At 41.0% G+C, this 16,225-nt stretch overlaps 2 protein-coding genes across 3 annotated transcripts in view; one reads left to right on the top strand and one right to left on the bottom strand.

Moving 5' to 3' along the window:
- The window catches only part of OSBPL10 (oxysterol binding protein like 10), a 104,411-nt gene extending 97,037 nt beyond the window's left edge, over window positions 1-7,374 (top strand). Inside the window, exons 9-12 of the mRNA XM_061465025.1 lie at window positions 3,041-3,227; window positions 4,663-4,845; window positions 6,356-6,509; window positions 7,263-7,374. Coding sequence (XP_061321009.1) covers window positions 3,041-3,227; window positions 4,663-4,845; window positions 6,356-6,509; window positions 7,263-7,307 — 569 coding nt within the window. The 3' untranslated portion in view covers window positions 7,308-7,374. The remainder of the gene's footprint in view (window positions 1-3,040; window positions 3,228-4,662; window positions 4,846-6,355; window positions 6,510-7,262) is intronic.
- Window positions 7,375-12,238: 4,864 nt separating this feature from the next.
- Window positions 12,239-16,225, bottom strand: part of STT3B (STT3 oligosaccharyltransferase complex catalytic subunit B) — a 48,668-nt gene continuing 44,681 nt past the window's right edge. For both annotated transcript variants that reach the window (XM_061465015.1, XM_061465016.1), the window contains 2 exons: window positions 15,860-16,072; window positions 12,239-13,887 (listed from right to left, as the gene is read on the bottom strand). In XM_061465015.1, coding sequence (XP_061320999.1) covers window positions 13,807-13,887; window positions 15,860-16,072 — 294 coding nt within the window. In that variant the 3' untranslated portion in view covers window positions 12,239-13,806. The remainder of the gene's footprint in view (window positions 13,888-15,859; window positions 16,073-16,225) is intronic.

Below are 16,225 nucleotides of genomic sequence, written 5' to 3'. Positions count from 1 at the left end.
CAACTGTGGATATTTCAAATACTCCCTTTGTTCTTGTTCAGGTTGCAATTATTGAGCTGGAATCATGTTTCAAGTGAAATAGCACTTCATTAAAAATGTATTTATTCAGGTATTTAAAGAATTCAAAAAGTATGCTCCCAGGTGCTAAAAATACTGCCAAGAGCTGGGTTCAGTGTTTAATATCTAACCTGCTGTGGTAGTTAAATATTTACATTGAAGGTCACTGCTGTTGTTTGCTGCTCACTTTTCCATGTGCTTAGCAGTGTTCATTTGAGCTCGGCGTCCCTCCCACTTGAGCATGAGGGGAAAAAAGCTATTGATCCCATCAGAGACCATCCCATCAGAGAGATGAAAGCAAAGCTACACTAACACAGAGGGAATTATGTTTACTGTGGCAGTTTCCTCTTAACGCGTTGACACACAGTGATGGTCAGATGGCTGGACCTGGGGAAGTTGGAGGCTCTGGAGAAGCTCATGTGAAGGTGTGGATCATAAATACAGTGAGGTTCTCCCCCCAGTAGTGAGCACCACCCCTGCCCACCAGGCAAGGGTTAGACCTTTTGTCTAACAGAAAAACCTATCACCAGTTATGAAAGCCTCCAAAAACTGCCATGTTGGAAGCTGATGCTTTATGACTGTGTGAGGATAGTGTCTGTGCTTAGACCATTATGACTGGGGAAACGTGACCTCGTGGGTACCTCCACAGGCTATTTCCCCCAGCTTGTTGGTACTGCATGTCTGTTGATCATGACAGGCATGAAGAAGGTGGAGAATAAATGGGAAGAGGAGGAGAAAGGGAAACTGACAGGATTGAGTCTAAAAATTTCTTCACAGAGAGAGTGCTCAGGCATTGGAACAGGCTGCCCAGGGCAGCGGTGGAATCACTGTCCCTGGAAGTGTCCAGAAACTGTGTAGATGAGGCCTGCAGTTATATGGTTTAGTGGTGGTCTTGGCAGTCCTGGGGTAATGGTTGGACTTGATAAGCTTAAAGGTCTTTTCCAACCTAGGTGATTCTATGATTCTGTGTAGGAAACGCCTACCTGCAGATTGCTGGGCTTCCTTTCTGCACTTGATCAGTACCCATGAGCTTTCTTTGATCCTTTTTGAATATCATCACCAGGTTAAAAGGCTTCTTGATTGTTGGTTATTAAGTTACTGTTATTGCACCATCCATTTAATGAGTTTGCTAAGCAGAGTTGTCTTTCCAAGTAAAAGTTCTTCCTGGCTGCATATCCTGGGTGAGCTGGGTACTGCAGCCTCCCTGCAGTGTGTTCAGCTTGGTTTTACCTGCAAGTATGGAGCCAAGGAACCTGGAGGCAAAATGTGTGTATTCCAGCTGTGTCCTGGATGTTCCTGCTCCTGAGGGGTCAGCACAAGTGACACAAGCAACTTGCTGAGGCAAAATGTTTGCAGGTCCTTTTAAGACACTGCTCTTCTGTGTCTGTGCTTTTGCAGCCTCTGGCTTGATTGTGCCAAACTTGCTGCAGTAGATTTACTGGCTGTGTTGTTGCTGGCAGGCTGAGGTTGCAGGAGTCCTGAGAATAACTGCATAGAACTGTTCTGGTTTGCAAAAGATGTTTTCCTGTGCCGCAGTTTCAGGTGGCAGAAATCATGAGTTGCAGAGCTTCCTGTGCCTGTGCTGAGTGCTGTTAATTGGAGCCGATATTTGAGATGATGATTCTGCTCAGAACTCTGTGCTCTAAAATTTTGCCTGTTTTCTAGGTTTGTGTTTTCATACAGCATTAAGGGCATATTTTCATGTTGGCAGTAGCAGTGCCTTGTTCCTATTTAGTGCTTCTTCATCATTGCATGCTAGATCACTTTGCAAACGTAGTGTTGTGATTCCCTTAAACACATAGACAAACTAGTCAATACTGCTACTAACGTGTTCTTCCCCTGCCTGCCCCAGGGTGAAGGCAAATTGGCTCAAGCTCATCTTGTTTCTAAACAGATACTATTACTTGCCAAGATCCGGGTGTTTTCCAAATAGTTCTGTGTTCTGAGTGCTTCCTGTGATGGGTTATTTTTAATCCCTGTTATGAAAAATTCAAAGCTGTAATTTTTGCCTTTAGGCAGTTATTAAATGGGGCACAAAAGAGTGTAAATCTCTAATCAAAAATATACTATAAATACTTGGCATTATTTAATTCTATGTGTAAGGTTTAAGGTGCTTTTTACATGGTATTATGTCCTGCTCTTTGTCATCCTGAAGCCCAGACTACAGCTGTGGTGGGGATGGAGCCGAATCCTTAACCCCAGGAGACACTAAGAGCTGATCAGATGTGCAACCCTGACAAATTGCTATTGCTGCTGCATCTTGTTGTTCTTAGCTACAACCCCATAATGTTGAGGGTGGAGGAACCTTTACAGAATGAAATGGAATTACCGGTCATTTTCTCTGCCTGGAAGAGACACTGGTGGTGGTGGTAACAGAGCAGTGGCCCTGGTGGCCCTTACTTTTGCAAAGGCTGTGTGGGAAACCAGGCATTTGGGAATGAAGGAGCAAACTTAAGAGGCAATTTCTAGGTGGCTTCCTGAAGCTTGTTTCCTAGTTTTATGTGGGCTAGACCTTGGGAGAGCCTCTTACACCCCACCAGTAAGAAGTGAACCTGGTCATGTCTGATTGAATGGAGAACTGAAGAGTCTTTCGGCCATGCTCACATTTTTTCTGGAGAGAGATTATGAGATGATGCTGAGTGAGCATCTGAGTATTCAGTGTGGTGGTTTGTAAGCGTTACTTTTTCCCAGCTTTAATGGTTGTCAGTAATGCAAAAGAACTAACACAGATTTTCTGCTAAGCCCTATGGTACCACGAAAGTTGTCGGGGTTCACATTCAGACTGTGTGCTGCTGAAAATGTTTGTTTGAAGAAGTTTGTTCCAGAGGACAGACTTTTCCTCAGCAGACAGTGCCCTTCTTCAAGGGGAGTTGCATCTTGTGCACTTTATGGAAGTACATTTTGATGGCATTGTTTGGTCAGTGACTATCAGGTCTTACCAGTGAACTTTCATAATTTCAGTTTCAACCTCCTTCCTAAATAGGTGTTCTTCACTTAATGGAACATGAAGAAGAGTATGTTTTCACCCTGCCTAGTGCCTATGCTCGCTCAATACTTACGATCCCCTGGGTGGAGCTTGGAGGGAAAGTCAACATCACCTGTGCCAGAACAGGCTATTCTGCTACGGTCACATTCCACACCAAGCCGTTCTATGGAGGGAAGGTCCACAGGTACTGGAATTACTGTGTTATTCATGTTTACCTGCTACTGGATTTTAATGCCAAGAGGGTTGGGCATCTGTTCGGTTCTCGTGGGGTATTTTATAGACAGATATCTGAATTTCTTTTCATATTAGTGTCTGGGATGACTTACAGCTTTGGAGCACAGTTTATTGTAGTTATGTTTTACATCGTTTCACTGTATTTCTCTCATTAAACTAAAATGAATGTATTCTTCCAGACTTCGTTGCTTGTAAAAATCGCGCTGAGTGCAGGACCAGAACAGGCAGTGTTTCTGCTGCACCAGCTGCTGCTTCTGTGTGGTTCTTGCAGATGAACCAGTGTTCCAGGTGAAGGGAGCTCCTCTAAGGAGGAGAGAAGCGGAAGTGGCGCTGCCCCTAGCGGTAGCTCCCTGCTGGGGACTCCTACTCCTGCACCAAAACTCCAGATGATGAAAATATTATTTATGTGTCTTTGGTTCCCCTTTATTAAGGGTGCAGAGAGGCACTGTGCAAGACAGTTCCTGTCTTAATTCCATGCTCAACTTGATGGTACAGTCATTAAAGGACCTTGTTGTGTTGTGGGCTGTAGCAGTACCCATGAGAAGCTGCACTTCTGCATGGGTACCTCTGCTTTTCTTCAGTTGATCTAATTATTCCTCCATATGTATATATATTAATTTCAATACTGTGCTCAGGCAAGTACCACCATGGGCTGTTTTGACAGGGGCTTTTCTGGAAGTTGTGGATGAATAATTGGTGCTATCAGGCTGAGGGAAAATTGGGGAAGGTTGTGCTGTATTACTGTGATAATTTAACAACTTAACTGAGTTTACAGATTATTTGACATGGCTTGCTGAAGCATATATGCATGTTCATAAGATACACACACACACACACACACACACACACACACACACACTCACTCACACGAAGCTTCTCCTTGTATTTTGAGTTTCCAGTCCTGCCTATCTACTTTGCTCATTCTCAGACCAGTTCTTGAACCACCAAGGTGGCTTTAATCATTGCCTCTCAGCAGCTGAAAAGTAAATTTGCACAGTAAAAAAGAAAATAGAGGTACCTGAAGTCTTTGACATTGGTATCTGACATCATTGCACTTGGGTGCTAAAACGACATGTGGACTGGAAACATCACATGAATGTCAGTTGTTTTTCAGGCTGATGAGGTGAATGTCTGGGTTAGAGCTGTGTCAGAGTTTGAAGCTGCATTATGGTTGTGCTTTGGGAGAATGTTGTCTAGTGCTGTGTTAGCAAAGCTTCCTTGGGTTGAGTCTTTCCTTTTGGAGACAGTGTGACTATGCTTGAAAATTTGCTGTGTAGATGTAGAAAGCTGCTGGTAGCCTTAGCTGTGGTAGTGCTTTCGTATGCTAATAATAAATGGTACCAGTTATTTCTGTGGTCTTTTTTTCTTCTTCCCTCTTGAATTAGGGTTACAGCTGAAGTGAAACACAGTCCCACTAACACCATTGTATGCAAGGCACAGGGAGAATGGAATGGGATGCTGGAATTTACTTACAGCAACGGAGAAAACAAAGTGATCGACACCAACAAACTGCCCATTATCAGGAAAAAGATTAGACCGATAGCAAAGCAAGGCCCACTGGAATCCAGGTAAGGCCAGAGGTGTTAGTGTTCTGCTTCCAGACCTTCAATGGGAGCCGAACAGGGAGGCAAAGTGCAGTTGTAAATGGTGTGGTTCAAAAATGCCTCACTTGCTGCAGCACGTTAGTCTAGGTGGAGACAGCTGAAGCTGTGTATTGGTTCTGTGGAACATAAGTTACATTATAGTGACAGGTACATCAGTTCTGTGGAGGGGGAAAATGCTTGTATGTGTTTTAATGAGCACTTGGAAAATGGTAATGCAGTGTTTTCAGGTGCTGCTTTGAGTGATAGTAACACGGTAGCCAAGTCTGATGCAAGTAATGTTACATCTTATAATTTATAATTTACACTGGAAATACATGGTTTATATATTTTAGATTGCATATTTTTATACATATATATATATAAAGTGTGATGTGGTGTGAGATACACACACATGTGTATTAAGGCTCTCAGCACCCACATCATGTGCCTAACTGATTAGGTACATTAGAACAAAACTTGCACTGTTACTCTCACTGTCAATAACTGTTGATGCTTATCTTTAGAAAAATCAGTATTTTTATTGCATTTCAGAATATTTTTTTGAGAATTTAAAAACATGAGTTAAGCTTCATTTTGTTACCTGTAGATATGTTCTCTTTATTGTACAAAGGTGTGTCTTGAGTCAGTGTGCAGGGTCAAATAAAATTTTGCTACTTTCTAGACATGCTTCCTTATCACAAAGTCATCTTTCCCCTGTAGCTTTGGAACAGAAAGGTTGGAGTAAATAAGGAAGCCAGTAGCTCTTCAGTGTATTTATTGGGTTTTTTTTGGATACTAGGAAGCAAATTACAACTTATCTGGTGTTTCTGCAAGATATACAGTTTATAAGATTGTAAGTAGAAACTCATTTATTTAAACATCCCTGGAAGTATGTGAAAGCTGCAGTTGGTTTCTTCTCAGTATTTTTCTGGGCTGATGTAGTGTGAGAAGGCTTCGAACCTGAATGCTGTCAGTTGTGTGAAGAACAAGTTTGGTTGTATACTGGGAATTATTATTAACTGGGATTTGAGAGCACAGACCTGGAAGGCTCCCTAGAATCAGTGCACCAACTCCTCTGTTAGTGGTGGGAGCAGTCAGTGTCCCATTTTAATGTACTCTTGGCTTTTGGCTGACATTCTCTTACAAGTCACAGATACCACTGCAAATAAAGGCAGAATAAACACATGTCATTTGGGGGTGGATCGTCAGTAAGGAGATGGTAAACATAAATCCCTCTGCTGTGAGAAAAAAGCTTAGTTAGTGAAGAGTCAGGAACATGAGCAAAAGTGATTGGAAGATTAACTTGCAAAACACTGGGAGTTGAGATTGGAAAATCTGGTCCATAAATGCAGCGACCATCCCAGGAGAGTGATGGTTCACGAGCTATATGATTGCAGAAGCAGCATGGAGAACATGGTGTCTGGCCAATTCTCACCATACTGTGGCCACTGAGAAGTGCTCTCACACTGTCACTTGCTCTTTCTCCACCACACAGGCACCTCTGGCAGCACGTCACCAACTCTCTGAAAGAAGGCAATATTGATGCAGCCACAGAGCACAAGCACCACCTTGAAGATAGACAGCGAGCAGAGGAGAGGCAACGTGTGGCTCTTGCAGCACAGTGGAAACCAAAATACTTTGCCAAAGAGGTATTTCTATTGCCTTATTTCAAAGACCCTGTAGCATGTTTCTGTGTACAGGTGGATGTTAGGGACAGATCAGTTTGCCTGTGGTTTTTACCACTGACAGTTGTAAATTCTGTTTTCACCAGAGTCTGGCCCTTAAAGAAGAGCAATGTGTTTTTCCATGTCCATATTGTAAACTAGTTTACTTTCCTTCAGTTAGATTTGAACCTGAGTTTTTGGTACCTAATGTTAGGCACTTAAGGCTGGTTTTTACCTTAAAATCCACATCCTAATTTGAAAGTGCTGTGTACTCATAGTCCCTGCTAATCGTGATCTCAGCATAGTAAAATGAATATAGTCTAGGGATATTTGTCCAGTGTAATTAAGCATGGACATCTCAAAGTCTTGGGTTTCATCTGCTTGGAATGAAACAGATTTTAAAGTTTGTCTTTGCCCTTTCCTAGAGGAAAGGGGAAGGGAACTAAGACTGAGAGAATTACTATGTGACTGTGTTGTCACATTAGCCACTATGACCAGCAGTTTAAACCAGCAGTTCATCTGTTGCATCTTCTCATTGCTTCTCTTCCCCCTTGTAATTTTTTCCCTCCTGCCCAAATTATCTGTAAATTGATTAACCACAGAATTTTCAGATGACAGGGGATGGTTTCTTGTGTTGATGAGTATTGTGTTGATGAGAATTATTTTAGCTTTATGTGAACTTGTACCGATCCTGTATGTATAAATCTTGTTAGCAGACTCTCCCTAATTTTCTTGCAGGGCGATGGTTGGCTATACTTGAATCCTCTCTGGAAGACCCAGTGATGCGATAGAGCAGTTGCCTCATAACTTTACCTTTAAGGCATTAAAATGATACAGTGTATAACCTGAAGATGTCATTGAGTAGGTCCTGTTATTGGAAGATAGCAACGAGAAGCTTTGTATTGTGAATGGTGCATCTCAAAATAATGACATTCGCAATTTATTCAGGAGCCATGTTATGTGTATGGGTACACGAACACACACGCGCACACACTTCCATATGTACACATACACACAGTGTGTATATGCTTGTGTGTGTATTATTTACACTACATGTAAACAAGTTTAAACACTGACAGTGAATTGAAGACCTTTTCCTCTAAGTGTTAGGGCACAAGCCTCCAGCTGGACCCAGCTGGGGCTCCCTGAGTTCTGTGCTTGCAGGATCAGGCCTATGCTAGCATATAGGAAAATACTTTTTTATTAGTTAAGGTTTTTCTATTTTTCACTTACGCCAAAAATGTTTTGCACTTAAAATGTGGTATGTCACTTAATGGCCGTCATTCTGTCTGAACAAGCATTGAGTAACTCACTTTGACATTAAGAATGATACACTGATGGCATCCTTCCTCTTTGGGATGCCAATTGAAGAGCATGTTTCTGGTCACTTAGGAGTGTAAATTTTCAGCCATTGTATAAGAAGTAGCAATACCTTCTCAAGAGCATTGTTCACACTAACCCACTGAGTCCCCTCTTTTTCCTTTGTTCATACTTCCAGCTGTTGAACAGATCTGGTCACCAGTGAGCCAGCTGCTTGGGTGATTCTCATCTTGTGCAATGTTCTGGGTACTGTTGGGCCAATGCTTTGGGTTACATGTTCCACTGAATCCCTTCTGGCAGCTGTGGCTGTGGTGTCCAGCTCAGCCTTACTGCAGCTTTCTACCCCCATGTAAGAGGTGCTGCACCTGAGCATTCCCTGCCTTGCCTTTGAAGTTAAACCACTGCTCAAAGGAGTGGCTGTGCGCTGAGGTGGGTGATGCTGGGCTGGAATCCTGTCCTGCTGTGCTGCTGGGATCAGTGAGGGCCTTCCCCACCAGCTGAACAGTGCATTGCTCAGGGCAGTCAGACCAGAGCTGGTGGTCTCAGAGCCCCTCATTTCATGCGAAGGCTCCAGGCAGACCATGTGTGCTGATTGCTTCTGCTTTTGACCTGGTTGATTCTGAATGACATACTTGGGTGAATGGTAGAATTAGCCTTCTTAGATGAATGATTTTCTGATGCAAAAGTAACAGGTTAGTTAATTGTTACAGTAACAAAAACTTTATTAATGAAGCAAACAAAATGGGATATAGTTAATTTTGTAAAGTAAAAAAGGAAACAGGCCTGTAGCTTGATCTGGTTTTGTAAGGTGACCACTGTGACACTGAGGAAGTGGATTCTAAAAGTGTGTTAAGGCTTCGTTGTTTTTTAATTGGTGTTTGTTGAGAGTGAAGATGTTTTTGAGAGGAGCAGCAACAAAAGGCAAATGTAAATGTGCTGACTTCTGCTGTGTCCTGTCAAGAAACCACTGTTTTCTAATGCACAGTAGTGTGGGCCTTTCCGTAGTACTGATTAATTTTGTGCCTTTTGTCTTAACACAGTAACTTATGCTTTATATGTGTGACACAAATATCTTTTAAGTCAAAGCGCTGCTTAGATCTGTTCTTGTGCGTCCTGCATTTCCTCATTATCTGTCTGGTAGACGTGACAATCCCTTCAGCAACTCAAGAGGCTGCTCAGATGTGTGTACACAAGGAAACACACCAGTAGTTGTTCATTTGGATGTAACAGTTGTTAATAGATCTTTATGTTCAAACTTCAGATCCCCTTTTAATGCAGCTGTGTCTGCTTTTTCCTCCTAAATGCTATTTTGTCTGTTGTATGTCCTTATTTTTGCACATTAAAAAGATCCATGTTATGAATGATGTAAATCCTATTTTTAAAAGAAATGTGAACAGTATGAGCTTCATTTTGTAACCAACATTTGTAAGGGGGAAAAAAAAAAATATCTTATTTTTAGGAATAGTTGTTTTTTTTTGTAACAAAGCCAAAATGATGCTGTCATAGTAATCACTGAATCAAGTATTGTCAGAAAAATGTGTACTTCATCCCCTGCGAGAATTAGCTTTCTAATGGATCCTCTCCTGCTCTAGAGGTCAGTCTGATAAGTAACTGGAAGTATTCATATGGTTTGTAATATTACCACAAAGAACAATCGAAAATGCAGTATTGAACATGTGGAACATCCTCCCAGAACTTTTGGCTTTCACACACCAAAGAACAAGCCACAGACTCACTATAAAGAGCCACGGAATACCTCTTCATCAGGTGTGCAGGCCTGCACTCCTCAAAGCGTAAACCTCTTTCAGCTCTGGTGGTAGGCTTGTCGAGGCTACAAGGGTACTGTAGCCATTCTTTTAAGGAGAAATTGGAGTCATTTTATGCTTGTAATCTATTGAAGAGTTTTTCTGTCTGCATGGTTGGCTGTTTCTGCATGCCCAGAACATTCCACTTACATTCTGATAAATGTTTTGTTTGGTTCTGATGCGCTGAAGAACCCACTGGGGTTTCTGCTGTTTCTTTTCCAAAGTAACTTGGGGGAGGCAGAGACGAAAATAGCCCTTTCTGAAAAGATCCCATCAGTGAGAGATTCCAGAACAAGGTTCACAAGTGTCATTTTTATGGTAGTTCTGTGTTCAGTGTATTTTATGAGACTGAAAATTAAATATTCATAAGCCTTACTCTGTAGCTTGTTCCAATAGCTGTCTTGACTTGCGAGTGAACGTTTTCAAAGTAGCTAGTGTACATGCCAAATTGTAATGAAACCTCCATGTACTTCAGTTTTCTGTGTGCACACTGTGAAAAGCCTATGCAACCTTTTTCTTTCTCAAGTTAGGAATGTTCAGAAAGAAGATTTTTAACTTTATGATTTCCAAGATGCTCTGGCAGTCCCTTCTGATTTGCCTTCCTTTCATAATTTGTGACTTTAAGGTGACAATGCTCATGAATAAAAGATTTGTTTTATTTAGTAGTGGGATGCCCTTTCTCTTTCCACTGAAGCCTTAGTGTACTGGTACAGGTGCCTCAGGAGCAGTTCATGTGGCTCTGATGGAAGTGATGTTTCAGCTGAATATGGGTTTGTTGGGGTTTTCTGCCCTGCTCATACTACCAGACACCACAGAGGTAAGTTCCTGTTTGTATTGGACAGCACTGCTCAGGGAGAACAGGGCTGGGCACCATCATAGCTCTAGGAGAGGCTAGGCAACATATGCTTTGTTCGACAAATAAAAAAGTGAAGGTATTCCCTTGTTTCTGAAAATTGTATTTCATTTAATCTTTGTCCTGAAGAGATTCTTGATGATACTACTTAAAATGCAACTCTGAATAATTGCAGCATTGTACACTTGCACAGGGAGGAAAAACGTGCTTAGAGGCTTCGTGGATCCTGGTCAACATTTTTCAAGTGCTAGCTAACGCAGTTCTGGTTTATTTTAAACATTCATCCACAGTGTTGGAAACAACTGTGCCGGGACACTTTGTTTTAATGCAAACCACTGGCTGAAAAATAGGACAGGAAACACGATCCAATCCTGTTCCTTGCCTTTTGTTGCATTTGCTTCAAGGCCACATCTTGGAACAGGTTGTATGTTTTGGGTTAAATGAAGTTTTAGTCATGGCCAAATATGACTTATTTTCAGTTTTTACTCACAGTAGGATTGATGGGTATAGAATGGCTGAGTCAAGCATTCAGCTGTTTTTCCAAGAGTATATCGTTCTGTCATGATACTTAATGACTCTTCTCCCCCTCCATTATGGAATTATTTCCACAAGTCAGTTTCTCCTGGGATTATCAATAGTGCCTTCTGCCCTCATGGCTTTCAACAGTAATGATTGAGTGGTACAGACCTTATGCAGTCCTGGCTTCTGGACACTTGCAGTTTTAGTCCCTTAGCAACTGGAGACCAGAGCCTGGCTTAAGCATTTTTTTTAAGGTTTTTACCTTGAATTTTACTGTTTTGTGGCAGTTATGCCTCAAGATCTTCAGAATTCAACCTAGCAGAACAAAGAAAGGATGTCTGTAACTTAAAGAAATGAACTGGTACAGACCATATGTTTGCCAATAATGCAAGATGCTAGCTTTCTTGGCTGGAAAAAAAAGCGTGGTCCAGTTCTTGGAGAGAAGAGGTAGAAGTCAGCTGAAGTCCTGAAGTCAACCTTAAGTTCAGTAAGCTCAGGTAAGTGGTAGACAACTTTAGGCCCAGGCTAGCTCAGATTCCTCTTGTTTAAGTTAAGCTTATTTTTCTTTCATGTAGCTTTAAAAACACTATAAAAGTTGACAGGATTCACTTAGTTCTGCTCTATTAAAGAGAACTGTCAGCTAAGATGGAAACCAATGTGACCCAACTGTAAAGATACCTTTACATCTTGGTAAGTGGAGAGAGGGCAACCTCATTCTTCCTTTTTTTAAACCAAGGCCGAGTTACTGCCAAACCAGAGACTGACCAGCAGCACCTATTCTCTTGCCTTTCAGCTGTTCTTCCAAATGTTAGATCACTTTATGTTTTACCAGTGGTGAGGGGGCAGGATGCAGATCTGTGTGGAAAAGGCAAGCTATGACAAATAGCGCACCCCATCTCATCACCTCTCCCTTCTCCATGTGGGTAAGCAACTGAGACAGCTTGAGCTGCTCCAGGTGGCTGGAAGAACTCACTGCACCACTGTGTGTTTGGGAGAGATGGTTGCTGCTCTTCACAGGAGTACAGCCACTGTACAGCAGAGGCCTTGCGTGTGGCTTAATAGATTTAAGCTGGAAGGACGTTAAGTAGCTGCTGTGGCTGCATTATGGCACCTTCATCAGGTCAGATTTGCATTCTGGAGTTTGCACAACTGAATTCATAACTTGGACTATAAGCAACATGTTACCAAGTTAATCAACAAAACTGACACAACACCCGTAACACAAAACTTGAATTAACTTTATTTTCCCCTATAGTCAACAACTGGTCTGCACTGAGCTTTAAAGCAATAAAATAAAATGAAATCTCCAAACGCCAGGGGGCCAGAAATCCAGATTTAATTACCTTTGTGAAAATGTTGCAGCTGTATAATTGGTCTGTATAAACCACTGGAGTCAAAAATGAGTTCATAAATCAAAAAAAAAACCACTACACCTCAGGAAAGAAGTCAGCAGTAACATTCTCACAGAACACTGTAAATTTATATTTTCTTCATGAAAGGTACATACTATTCTGCATTTTACATCAAGTGACTGATGTAATAAGTTTTGTTTCTATAAAAAGTTAATCCTGTGGCAGGAAAACAAACAGCAAAACCCTTTCATTTTAATTAAAGAAAAATTTCAAGTCTCTATAAAGTTTTCCTGTAGCTGGAAAGTGAACATATTCAGTCTCCATTTATATTTAGTGCATTTCATCTGACAGTTTTCACCAATTAAAAAAAACAAAAACAAAACCCCAACCAAAAAAATACAGTATAAAAGACAGACAAAGCAAACAGCACTATAGCAGGAATTTCTTCAATTGATTTAAGCACTCTAAATAAAAATGCAAATAGATCTCCAGGAAAAACTTGAGGCAATGAGGGGGGAAGAGGTCTGCAGATCCTCTCCGACAGCCACAGAAAGGGGGTTGTATACCTGTCAACCTTTCTTTTCCCTTCCCCATTACACAGACTATGCTTGTTTTACCAATGTAAACATTTACCTAGACCAGGTTTAATTTCTGTTGTGAAGCACCAGCCATGATGTGGTGCTCAGTGAGCTGCGTGTCACTATCGCATTCATTACTGTCGTTTCAGATTTTTTTGGGAGGATACAAATTTAGCCCTTGTAGCTACAGTGTGCAAGATACCTTGTCTACCTTAGACGTGATGGTGTAAGGCAGTGATACTGTGATCCCACGTTAAACAAAAGCAGCCTTGGCCAATTGAAACTAGCATCCAATTGTCAGCTCTGGTGAAAACTGCAGCTTTGATGCTCATGCTCCAGCTCAAACCCAGCCTGCAGCAACAGTAAAAGGATATTGAAAGAAACCAGTGAAAAGTAATCATTGGAGCAACTCATTTTGAAAGTCTGATTTTTAGAGAGCTCTGCTTCCTCTTGATTGTTGAAAATTTTTAGATTTCACCATTCCAGTTCATGTACTGCTGCTATTCAGCTGAACAGTGTTTTCCAAAAAAGATTGACAAGTATGCATGTGCCAAGGACCATCTTTGGTAAAGTCAGTCCAAATTCTCAATAGATTTGAAGGGTAATATGTACCAATAAAAAAAAATGCTGCTAGCCTTGGATAGCAGCTCTGTCCTACTTCACATTACAGATCTAAAACAGCTGTTCTCAATAAGCCAATATTTTTAATCAGACATTGCCTGAAAATTTTGTACAATAATCTGGACCAATGATGGTTCTGTACCCTCATGTTGCTGTGAAACATGACTCAAGCTAAAGGCAAAGACTGGTTATCTCAAGGACAACTGCTTCGTATTAGCAATCTGAACAGTATATTTAAACTGTCTTCCTGTTGGGTCTCTTGCCTTTCTTTAAAATTAGTTTATTCTTAATGTAGCCACGCTTCCTTTTGGAGGTCTAAAAAGAAAACAGAATAAAATGTATTAGTTAATGATTTAGTCTTGACCGCGGTTTAATGCTGTGCATTTCAGTGCCTGATCTTTAGACTGATTTTAAAGAGCTTGGATGGTAAGCCCTCAATTAGGTATATTATCCAGTTGTTATTTTTAAAATGGGGATTGTTAATTCATGCCCGGCCTTTGCTTTTTGCAAGCCTATCTACCAGATCTATAGAACTGTTTTCAAAGCTTGTGCTGAGGCAGAAAATAATTAGAAAACATGATAAAGCCCTAATACACCCAAAAAGCAGAGTGGTGGTTGTGTTTGGAAAAACCTTCTTGCATCTTTTGCAGTATTTGATTCTCTCAGAAGTTAGCACGACGACAGACAGAAATATTTACTCAAAGCAGCATTTTTTGAAAGTAAGAGAAAACTGAATAATCACATTTTAGTCTCTAATCCTCTGCCATTGGTCTGTAGGCTACTTAGTGCTTTCATGTGTCTTTATCAGCATATTTTAGGTATTTTAAGACAGTAATGGGGGGAAGCATTAATGTCAGTGTTAGGTAACACTTCCAAGTTCTATAAATAGAGTTAGTTTGTGGCAGGTGGAATTGTACATTCAACATGCCTTGTGCAAATCAGACAGGTAGGCAGCTCCCACACTTGCTGCACTTGGCTATGTTTACCAGCAGGCTCTGTCAATTCATTAAAACTTTTAATAACAACAGCAGCACTATTACTATAAAGTGAGACAGATACAGTATGTCTGATACTGCATGAGAGTTATCTCTGAGCTTGAACACTGTTATTCCTAACATGGAAGAGAGGAGATTCCCGGTACTGAATTTCCAGTAAAGAAGCAATTGCTGAAAACCTGTGGCTACTAGAGAGTCCTCAACGCATGTAAGTCCCTGTTTAGACATTCACCCCCCATTTTTTGGTGGTTCTCAGATTTCTTGGAGGTACAGCCAGTTTGTATTACAAGAGTTGGTGACAGATCAGAATTTGCACCAGCTTTTATCCTGGCTTTAGACAGAGAACCAACATATTCATAGCTTAAGTGGGGTCAATGTATCTGTCATGAGCAAGTATAGCCTTGCTTGTCACTTAAGATCAAAATTTACACGGGAAGTGTATGACAGGCACAGCAAAGCTTATAATTCTCTTTTAAGGGAAGCCCAGCTTCAGAGGCAACTCCCAAACACCTTATTGTATGACCTTCCACTAAATTACGAAGCCGAACACCTTTACCCTCTAACATTCTTTACCTGTATTTCCAGGACAGTGTAAGTTTACAGCCTGCACTAACTTAATTTGTTATACATTTGTTTCTGACAAGATTCTGGAATTCCTTTTGCACCATGTATTTGAGCATATAGAGAAGAGATGTTGTGGAGGAGAGGGCTGGGCTCCTAGGAGTCTCCCCAGCTCCCCGGGTAACACATCTTTCTTAATAGGCTAAGGTAGCACACCACAGCTAGGACCGTTTTAAAACACCATGAAGATGACTTCAAAGAGTAAGCAGCCAGACACTAAAATTCCATCAACAAAATTTTCATATTTAATTTATTTCATACAAAATTGCCGTTTTTAAACTTCTAGGCATCACTACTTTCAAACAAAGTCAGAAAGCAACTTCCACATTATTTACTTAGTGAGCCATAGTTACTGAAACATGAACTGATGTACTTCAGAGATTATACTTCCAGTTACATGAAGACTTAAGAGTTGTAACAGCCAGTGACACACTCTACTTCCAGTTAGCATTCTGCCTAAAAAAAAATCTAGCCTTGTGTCTTCACATGCTTTTAAGTTAAGCAGACAGTAAATTAACAATTATTACCAGCAGGCAGGTCTGATATTGGACACTAACATGAAGAGTATCCATAACATTCTGGCTAGTGGAAATACATAATTCACCAGCTATGTGATTCACTGTTAAACTGCTGCCTCCTGACCCCTTTCAGTTACTTCACTAGGAACCCACCTTCTTTGACAAATACTTCTGTTTCGGTACAATGCTGGTTACTCTAGGTTTATGATCCAATGTCTCTCTGTTGTCTAGCTGTTTCACCTTGTATATTCTAACAAGCCAGTGCTCTGAGGTAAAGGCTTCCTCCAGATGTTTAAATTTAATGTCTTTGTTGCCTATCTCGGCATTGCGTGTACGATCGAATCCTGGGGGTGTCCGAAAATCCAGCTATAAAAATGGAAGTTGCATATTAGTTCAAATGAGACAAAACCTAAACCACCCATCCCTGCAAACCATAGTATGCCATACCACAAGGGAGTGCTTTCAGCTGGTCTAGTCAAAGAACACCTTCTCTTGCACTGATTATTACTATACAGAAAA

This window comes from Pezoporus flaviventris, unplaced genomic scaffold, assembly GCF_033815535.1.
Source record: "Pezoporus flaviventris isolate CSIRO_AGI_PZ_B2104156 unplaced genomic scaffold, CSIRO_AGI_Pfla_v1 ptg000037l, whole genome shotgun sequence".
Classification (NCBI taxonomy): domain Eukaryota; kingdom Metazoa; phylum Chordata; class Aves; order Psittaciformes; family Psittacidae; genus Pezoporus; species Pezoporus flaviventris.
The sequence above is the reverse complement of the archived record's forward strand: the minus strand, read 5'-3'. Positions and strand labels throughout refer to the sequence as shown.